General features: G+C 54.4%; 2 protein-coding genes across 11 annotated transcripts in view; both read left to right on the top strand.

The window, feature by feature from the left end:
* Nucleotides 1-5,319, top strand: part of TNFSF12 (tumor necrosis factor (ligand) superfamily, member 12) — a 9,060-nt gene extending 3,741 nt beyond the window's left edge. For both annotated transcript variants that reach the window (XM_011994579.1, XM_011994578.1), the window contains exons 6-7: nt 4,203-4,327; nt 4,527-5,319. In XM_011994579.1, the coding sequence (XP_011849969.1) occupies nt 4,203-4,327; nt 4,527-4,778 (377 nt within the window). In that variant the 3' untranslated portion in view covers nt 4,779-5,319. The remainder of the gene's footprint in view (nt 1-4,202; nt 4,328-4,526) is intronic.
* A 282-nt stretch (nt 5,320-5,601) lies between these two features.
* TNFSF13 (tumor necrosis factor (ligand) superfamily, member 13) lies at nt 5,602-9,037 on the top strand. 9 transcript variants are annotated; one of them, XM_011994570.1, is made up of 7 exons: nt 5,602-6,720; nt 7,051-7,129; nt 7,272-7,319; nt 7,477-7,595; nt 7,777-7,915; nt 8,159-8,252; nt 8,434-9,037. In XM_011994570.1, exons 1-7 carry the CDS (start codon nt 6,463-6,465, stop codon nt 8,438-8,440), a joined length of 744 nt encoding a protein of 247 aa, XP_011849960.1. In that variant the 5' UTR covers nt 5,602-6,462; the 3' UTR covers nt 8,441-9,037. The 9 variants fall into 9 exon arrangements, with proteins under 9 accessions (XP_011849960.1, XP_011849959.1, XP_011849961.1 ...); XM_011994569.1 differs by having other exon boundaries at nt 8,159-8,307; XM_011994573.1 differs by having other exon boundaries at nt 5,732-5,798; nt 6,491-6,720; nt 8,159-9,037.
* The last annotated feature ends 239 nt before the right edge of the window (nt 9,038-9,276 follow it).

The following is a 9,276-nucleotide window of genomic DNA, read 5'->3' as shown; positions in this document are numbered from 1 at the left end:
TGAGACAGAGTCTCGCTCTGTCACCCAGGCTGGAGTGTAGTGGTGCAATCTTGGCTCACTGCAACTTCTGCCTCCTGGGTCCAAGTGATTCTCCTGTCTCAGCCTCCCAAGTAGCTGAGATTATAGGCAGGCGCCACCACACCCAGCTCATTTTTGTATTTTTTAGTAGAGACAGAGTTTCACCATGTTGGCTAGGCTGGTCTTGAACTCCTGATCTCAGGTGATCTGCCAGCTTCAGCCTCCCAAAGTGCTGGGATTACAGGCGTGAGCCCCTGTGCCCGGCCTATCGATGGCATTTAAAGCCACAGGATTGGATGAGACGCCAGGAGAAGGAAGGGCCCCACGAATGAAGCCCTGAGGCTCTTGGGCATCTCGAAGTGGAGCTAAGGGGAAAACCAGAGAGACTGAGAAGAAGCCGGACAGAGAGGAAGAAACTCAGGCAGGGTGGCATCCTGGATTGAGAGAAACCACTGTTTCAAGGAGGATGTGGCTGTCTGTGTTGAATGCAGCTGAGAGATCACATGAGATGAGAACAGAGAAATGATGGCTGGGTTTGGTAATGTGAAAGTCCTGCTGACCTTAAGGAGGGTGGTTTCAGTGGCATAGTTAGAACAGGAAGGCAGTGTGCATTGGGTTGAGAAGAAAATGAGAAATAAGGAACTGGAGGCTGGGACAACCTTTTTTTTTTTGAGTCGGAGTTTCACTCTTGTTGCCCAGGCTGGAGTGCAATGGCGCAATCTCGGCTCACCACAGCCTCCGCCTCCCGGGTTCAAGCAATTCTCCTGCCTTAGCCTCCTGAGTAGCTGAGATTACAGGCATGTGCCACCACACCTGGCTAATTTTGTATTTTTAGTAGAGATAGGGTTTCTCCATGTTGGTCAGGCTGGTCTCGAACTCCTGACCTCCGGTGATTCGCCCTCCTCGGCCTCCCAAAGTGCTGGGATTACAAGCATGAGCCACTGCACCTGGCCTAGGACAAGCCTTTTTAGATGTTTCTCTGTAACAAGGAGCAGAGAAGTAGGCCAGCAGGTGGAGGGTTGTGTGGATCAAGGAAAAGTTTAGTTCTGTGAATAATACTATTTTTATCTGAACTAACACATACTGAGGGCTTTCTTGAGATAGGCACTGTGTCTGGCACTTGTGTTTGGTCTTATCTAATCCTCACAACAACCCTAAAAGGAAGATACTCTAATTACCTCCATTTTACAGATGGAGGTTACACAACTTGTCTGAGGCCATGAGATACTAAGTGGTGGAGCCAAGATTTGAACCCAGCTAGAATGTGCCTGTGTACTGGACATGGTCTGCATGAAAGGCGAGGTGGCTGGTGCAGGGGTGAGGGGTCCATGCAGGGGCCACATCCAAAAAGGGGAGAGGGAAGTTTCCAGAAAGAAGAGAGGACACATCTCCCACCATTACCAGAGGGTCAAAGGAGCACAAGAGAACAGGTGGGTTTGTAGATTTGCTGGGGGGAGATGAGGGAGCCTTTGCTCGATGACTTCTAGGTTCTCTGGACAACTAGGGAGACGGAGACAGGAGATCTGAGGAGGAATGGTACAAAATCTCATCTTGCTGATTATGAAAGCAGGCTTCGTGGGGGAATGTAAGATTGCCAGGCAGGACAGAATGTCCAGGTGAGGTCTGTGGCTGGAGACAAATGATACCAGGCAAGCCCTCCGTGGTTCTGGCACACCATGCCCTTTGGCTACAAGCAGCCTTTGCTCAGGCTGGCTCCATAGCTAGGAATGTCCTCTCTTCTCTGCCCTCCCTACTCTTCATGCCCAGGTCAGCCTTCCTTCCCTCTGTATAGACCACTTATTTTGGCAGTTACCCAGACATTCATTCATTCATTGACTCAGCATGCATTGAAGACCTACTGTTTGCTAGGGGCCATGCTAGGTGCCCACAGCAACAAATATCCAGACCCCCCCCCCTTTTTTTTTTAAGACAGAGTCTCGCTCTGTCGCCCAGGCTGGATTGCAGTGGCGCAATCTTGGCTTACTGCAAGCTCTGCCTCCTGGGTTCACGCCATTCTCCTGCCTTAGCCTCCCGAGTAGCTGGGACTACAGGCACCTGCCACCACACCTGACTAATTTTTTTTATGTTTTAGGAGAGATGGGATTTCACCATGTTAGCCAGGATGGTCTCAATCTCCTGACCTCGTGATCCACTCGCCTCAGCCTCCCAAAGTGCTGGGATTACAGGTGTGAGCCACTGCACCTGGCCTCAGACCGATTTTTAAGGAGTCACTGTCTAGGAGAGGAAACAAGCATATAAATTTGTAATTACAGGTTGGGTGCAGTGGCTCACACGTATAATCCCAGCACTTTGGGATGCCGAGGCAGGTGGATCACTTGAGGTCAGGAGTTCGAGACCAGCCTGGCCAACATGATGTCTCTACAGACATACAAAAAAGAAAAAAATTAGCCAGGTTTGGTGGCACGTGCCTGTAATCCCAGCTACTTGGGAGGCTGAGGCAGAATCACTTGAACCCGGGAAGCGGAGGCTGCAGTGAGCCGAGATTGCACCACTGCACTCCAGCCTGGGCGACAGAGTGAGACTCCATCTCAAAAAAAAAAAAAAAAAAAAAAAATTCTAATTACAGTGGAATGTGACAAAAACAATAATGAAAGTGGCCAAACATACTGGGCAACACATGGGAAGACAGACACGGCTGTGGAGTCAGGGATTCCCTCCCTACATTGCAAGGTGCCACGGGGCCTTGAAGCAGGAGCATAAGACAAGACAGGCAAGGGGTCAAGGACGGTTGGTGGAAGCAGAAGCAGCCCCTGGGGCAAAAGCCCCGGGTTTGATCAGAGCATGATGAGGCTGGGGGACTCTTAAGTTCAGCATGGCAGAAGCAGAAAGTGCTGGAGGAGCGAGATGGGGATAAGGCTGGAGACAGAAGCCAGGCCACACGGTGGCATGTGGGAACTATTCTGAGGTGAGCCATCGGAAGGAGGAAGGCGAGGTGGGCTTACATCTGCATCTTAGAGACTCATTCTGTGACTTTGTGTAGGGAATAAACTGGAGGAAGCCAGACTGGAAACAGGGAATGCTGTGAAAAGCAGACGGAGGCACCAGATGGGGGAGACAGGGGAGAGAGCTATTTAAGAGGCAGGATTGATAGGAACTGTTGATCGATGAATGATATGGGTAAAGGAGAGGGAGCTCCGCTTGAGTATCCCCCTGGTGGCAGAACCAAATGTGGAAAACAGACAGTAAAGCAAGTGTGGGATGAGGGGAGTCAGCTCAGCGTTGGTCAAGATGAGTTTGAGGGGCTGTTGCTGTTCAGATGGCGCAGTTGGCAGGGTAAGGAAGGGAAGGAAACTTCAGTGCTGGAGACTCTGCAGAGCACAGGCTGTGGGAACCCATTGGTGGAAATAAAAATGCCCAGTGAGCATCACTTTTTTTTTTTTTTGGAGACACAGTCTAGCTCTGTTGCCCAGGCTGGAGTGCAGTGGCGCGATCTTGGCTCACTGCAACTTCCCCCTCCTGGGTTCAAGCAATTCTCCTGCCTCAGCCTCCCAAGTAGCTAGGATTACAGGTGCCTGCCACCATGCTTGGCTAGTTTTTGTATTTTTAGTAGAGACGGGGTTTCACCATGTTGGCCAGGCTGGTCTTAAACTCCCGACCTCCGGTGATCCGCCTGCCTCAGCCTCTCAAAATGCTGGGATTACAGGCGTGAGCCACTGTGCCTGGCTGAGCATGATGTTTTCAAGGTGCATCTGTGCCATAGCGTGTATCAGTACTTCACTCTTTTTATGGCCAAATAATATTCCATTATATGAATAGACATTTTGTTGATGGACATTTGGGTGTCATTTTATTATTTTTAGTTGTACTAATTCAAATAATGTTTGTTTACATCCTCAACATAAAAGAAGCAAATAGTATAGATATCCATGAAGTCAAACGTTTAAATCCCCTCATACTTCTCCTTCAGTTCTACTCTTCTCCCCAGAAGTGACTGCAGGTGACAATCTGCCCCGAATGTCTCTGGCCACATACATTAGATTTTTCCACATAACTTCCTAGTCAACTGTGGGCACTATAGGGGATGGATTCTCCCTTGCCCGGGGTGATCTATGTGTCTTCTGGGTAAAGTGGGCACTGAACGTTCATATGCTCAGTGGATCCCTGGGGAGTGTGGGGGAGTCCTGTAGAGAGACATTTCCTTATCTCTGAGCATCTGTGTTCAGGTGTGGACGGGACAGTGAGTGGCTGGGAGGAAGCCAGAATCAACAGCTCCAGCCCTCTGCGCTACAACCGCCAGATCGGGGAGTTCATAGTCACCCGGGCTGGGCTCTACTACCTGTACTGTCAGGTAAGCCCCACCTGGCTGCTGCATTGGTAACGCAGTAAGGGAGTGGCGAAGGGTTTGCCAGGAGAGTGGGGGACCAGCTACAAGGCTGGGAGGGTGAGTCGGGGTTTGGGTGGGATGGGATGCCTGCGTCACTGAGGAAATTGGAAATTGAGGCGAGGGCAGGCAGAGGCCTGGACTTGGCCTATTGTCCCCACCCCAGGTGCACTTTGACGAGGGGAAGGCTGTCTACCTGAAGCTGGACTTGCTGGTGGATGGCGTGCTGGCCCTGCGCTGCCTGGAGGAATTCTCAGCCACTGCAGCGAGTTCCCTCGGGCCCCAGCTTCGCCTCTGCCAGGTGTCTGGGCTGTTGGCTCTGCGGCCAGGGTCCTCCCTGCGAATCCGCACCCTCCCCTGGGCCCATCTCAAGGCTGCCCCCTTCCTCACCTACTTCGGACTCTTCCAGGTTCACTGAGGGGCCCTGGTCTCCCCACAGTCGTCCCAGGCTGCCGGCTCCCCTTGGCAGCTATCTGGGAACCCCAGTCCCCTGTGCCCCACCCTCAGCTGCTCTTTGCTCCAGACCTGCCCCTCCCTCTAGAGGCTGCCTGGGCCTGTTCACATGTTTTCCATCCCACATAAATACAGTATTCCCACTCTTATCTTACAACTCCCCCCACCGCCCACTCTCCACCTCACTAGCTCCCCAATCCCTGACCCTTTGAGGCCCCCAGTGATCTCGATTCCTCCTGGCCACAGACCCCCAGGGCATTGTGTTCACTGTACTCTGTGGGCAAGGATGGGTCCAGAAGACCCCACTTCAGGCACTAAGAGGGGCTGGACCTGGCGGCAGGAAGCCAAAGAGACTGGGCCTAGGCCAGGAGTTCCCAAATGTGAGGGGCGAGAAACAAGACAAGCTCCTCCCTTGAGAATTCCCTGTGGATTTTTAAAACAGATATTATTTTTATTATTATTGTGACAAAGTGTTGATAAATGGATATTAAATAGAATAAGTCATAGTCTCTCTCTTTATTGGGGCTCAGGGGACACTCCCAGGGTAGATGGGGGCCGTGGGAAGGGGGGCGTTACGGAGCGGCACAGCTGGAATTCCAGGATGATGTTCAGGCTTGGGAGCGGGGACCTCCATGCTTCTAACCCCCGGGTGCGAGCAGAGGTAGAAAGGCACACCGCCCAGGAAAAAATCAATCGTCCGCCCAAGGTACAGCAGAAGCGGCCTCCTAGGAGGCGGACTTCCTCCTCCGGGGGAATCCCTCCCTGGCTGGGAGGAGCAGGGGCCCTTCCTCTTGGTGGCCTCGGGACATTCAGCAGGTGCTGGCACAGGCCCTTGCTGGGAGGTGGGGTGGGCAGGAGCCAGCCTGGAGGAGGGGCTCAGAGTCAGCAAGCACACGGGAACCCGGAACCCTGTGTGCCGGGGAGGAATCCTGCAGTGGCCGGGGGGCTTGGGGCTGCTGCTTTGTCTCTTCGTCCAGAGCCTTATGTAAGAGCTTTTCTCGGGAAACAGGAAGTCCTGCTTGCCAAGTTCAGCACAGGGAGTAGTGCAGGCCTTATTCCAACACACCCGGCCCAGCCTTAACCCCAGAACTCAGCCAGTTTCTTGCTTCCGTGCCCCTGGTTCTCCTCCCCACCGAGCCCACCCCTCCTTTTCCACCTTCAGTCACCCCTAGTAAACTGCCCCAGTGATCTCTGCTGTGCCTGAGCCAGAGGGTCTTTCACCCTCGCCCTGACCCTGGACACTGCCCAGTTTGGCCCCCCATCCTGCTCCTGGCACCATGCCCTCTCGCCAGCCAACCTTCCCTCCCCCAACCCTGGGGCCGCCCTAGGGTTCCTGCGCACTGGCTGTTCCTCCTGGGTGTCACTGGCAGCCCCGTCCTTCCTAGAGGGACTGGAACCTAATTCTCCTGAGGCTGAGGGAGGGTGGAGGGTCTCAAGGCAACACTGGCCCCACGACGGAGTGCCAGGAGCACTAACAGTACCCTTAGCTTGCTTTCCTCCTCCCTCCTTTTTATTCTCAAGTTCCTTTTTATTTCTCCTTGCGTAACAACCTTCTTCCCTTCTGTACCACTGCCCGTACCCCTACCCGCCCCGCCACCTCCTTGCTACCCCACTCTTGAAGCCACAGCTGTTGGCAGGGTCCCCAGCTCATGCCAGCCTCATCTCTTTTCTCGCTAGCCCCCAAAGGGCCTCCAGGCAACATGGGGGTTCCGGTCAGAGAGCCGGCACTCTCAGTTGCCCTCTGGTTGAGTTGGGGTGCAGCTCTGGGGGCTGTGGCTTGTGCCATGGCTCTGCTGACCCAACAGACAGAGCTGCAGAGCCTCAGGAGAGAGGTGAGCCGGCTGCAGAGGACAGGAGGGCCCTCCCAGAAGGCAGAAGGGTATCCCTGGCAGAGTCTCCCGGAGCAGGTGAGTGAGGGGAGGAGGGTGTCTGCGAGAGAAGGATGGTTAGCATGGGGGGGTCTCTGGGCCTCCTGGTCTGCAAAGTTTCAAGGGGGTGCAAGAGAGGGTCTCCGGTTTGGAAGTCAGGGGCGCGGCCATTCCAGGAAAGGAAACTGTTAAAGGTTAATGCTTCTCATACCTAACAAATCCTGGAGGGCAGCCAGCACCAACACTCAGGTTGCTGGGAAAAGGTGCATGAGAGATTTGAGGCATTTCGGGGGCAGGGGAGGGCTGGGAAGGAAGGCTGGCTGGGACTCTTGCATCTTAATCTAACCCTGATCCTCTTTCCACGAGCAGAGCTCCGATGCCCCGGAAGCCTGGGAGAATGGGGAGAGATCCCGGAAAAGGAGAGCAGTGCTCACCCAAAAACAGAAGAGTGAGGCTTCCAGGGTGCAGCAGGGGTGGGAGGTGTGCAGCAGCATGGGGATTGTAAGCCCGAGTCAGGGTGAGGGTGGAGGCTGCCAACAGCACAACAGGGAAAAGTGGACACGGCTGAGATTCCCTCCTTCTCTCCTCAGAGCAGCACTCCGTCCTGCACCTGGTTCCCATTAACGCCACCTCCAAGGGTTAGCACTATTTTAAATATGGCTTTGGGGAGGGGCAATAACCAGCAACTCTCGGGCTGGCACTTGGGCTCAAGGGGTTCTTATAGGTGAAAGGGGAAGAACCAAAAAGGATCTGAGAGTGCCAAGAAATCCTGACCGACACACTTCTCACCTCCAGATGACTCCGATGTGACCGAGGTGATGTGGCAACCAGCTCTTCGGCGTGGGAGAGGCCTACAGGCCCAAGGATATGGTGTCCGAATCCGGGATGCTGGAGTTTATCTGCTGTATAGCCAGGTAACCCCGCCACACTCTGAGCTTCACAAGGGGCCTCTTTGGCGCGATACTGAGGGTTCCTGACCCCTCTATTCATACCAAACCTAGCAGACCCTTCATTCTTCCCTCGTTATTGCTCCTGAGGCCTCCCAGAACTGCGCCAGGCCATCCTGTTTTCTTCAACATCTCCCTTTCCTGCCAGGTCCTGTTTCAAGACGTGACTTTCACCATGGGTCAGGTGGTGTCTCGAGAAGGCCAAGGAAAGCAAGAGACTCTATTTCGATGTATAAGAAGTATGCCCTCCCACCCGGACCGGGCCTACAACAGCTGCTATAGCGCAGGTGAGAGCCGTGTGGGCAGCCGAAAGCAGGACATCTCTGACAGGGGGTGCAGTGCAGGGAGCTACCAATTGGAGGGAGGCTGGAAACCTAAACAGAGGCGGGCCTCTTCATTCTGAGGAGTGAAGTGCAGAATGCCTGGGTCCTTACAGGAGGTAGAGGAACGGTGGAGCTGGAAAGGCAGGGGGAAACAGGGCATCTGGATGGCTGTGCTTCACTGAGAATCTACTTTCTCTCTTTTCTCAGGTGTCTTCCATTTACACCAAGGGGATATTCTAAGTGTCATAATTCCCCGGGCAAGGGCGAAACTTAACCTCTCTCCACATGGAACCTTCCTGGGGTTTGTGAAACTGTGATTGTGTTATAAAAAGTGGCTCCCAGCTTGGAAGACCAGGGTGGGTACATACTGGAGACAGCCAAGAGCTGAGTATATAAAGGAGACGGAATGTGCAGGAACAGAGGCGTCTTCCTGGGTTTGGCTCCCGGTTCCTCACTTTTCCCTTTTCATTCCCACCCCCTAGACTTTGATTTTACGGATATCTTGCTTCTGTCCCCCATGGAGCTCCGAATTCTTGCCTGTGTGTAGATGAGGGGCGGGGGACGGGCGCCAGGCATTGTCCAGACCTGGTCGGGGACCACTGGAAGCATCCGGAACAGCACCACCATCTAGCGGCCGCTCGAGGGAAGCACCTGCCGGTTGGCCGAAGTCCACGAAGCCGCCCTCTGCTAGGGAAAACCCCTGGTTCTCCATGCCACACCTCTCTCCAGGTGCCCTCTGCCTCTTCACCCCCACAAGAAGCCCTATCCTACGTCATTCTCTCCAAATATCGGACCCCAGTTTCCATCACTATCTCCAAAGATGTATCTATTATGCGCCCGTCTACAGGGGGTGCCCGACGAGGACGGTGCCTTCGCAGTCAAATTACTCTTCGGGTCCCAAGGTTTGGCTTTCATGCGCTCCATTGCCCCGGTGTGGCAGGCCATTCCAAGCCCTTCCGGGCTGGAACTGCTCTCGGGGGGGCCTCGGATGTATCGTACGCCCTGGTGTTGGTGTTGCCTCACTCCTCTGAGCTCTTCTTTCTGATCAAGCCCTGCTTAAAGTTAAATAAAAGAGAATGAATGATACCCCGGCTCCATTTCCCCCACTGCCTCGCCTCAGCCCGGTCCTCGTACGGGGATCTCCCGCCCTCCTGGCTCTCCTGTGGCGCGCCCCGCGCCGGACCAAGGTACTAGGGGCGCCGCTAGGGTCAGGCCGGCGAGAGCGGAGAAGACAGAGCGCGGCGCAAAAGGGAAAGTGGCTGGGACGCCACGCGCGGCCGGGAGGCAGATGTGCGCAGGCGCAGTCCTGTGTACCGCTGTGGGCG

The sequence above is a fragment of the Mandrillus leucophaeus genome, unplaced genomic scaffold (genome assembly GCF_000951045.1).
Source record: "Mandrillus leucophaeus isolate KB7577 unplaced genomic scaffold, Mleu.le_1.0 Scaffold46, whole genome shotgun sequence".
In the NCBI taxonomy this organism is placed as follows: domain Eukaryota; kingdom Metazoa; phylum Chordata; class Mammalia; order Primates; family Cercopithecidae; genus Mandrillus; species Mandrillus leucophaeus.
This window is presented reverse-complemented; position numbering and strand designations above follow the sequence as displayed.

Coding starts and splice junctions, on each gene's coding strand:
- TNFSF13 (XM_011994569.1), top strand. CDS start 6,463: ATGCCAGCCTCATCTCTTTTCTCGCTAGCCCCCAAAGGGCCTCCAGGC. Junction 7,130..7,271: donor GCTCACCCAAAAACAGAAGA/GTGAGGCTTCCA, acceptor TTCTCTCCTCAG/AGCAGCACTCCGTCCTGCAC. Junction 7,596..7,776: donor TTTATCTGCTGTATAGCCAG/GTAACCCCGCCA, acceptor CTTTCCTGCCAG/GTCCTGTTTCAAGACGTGAC.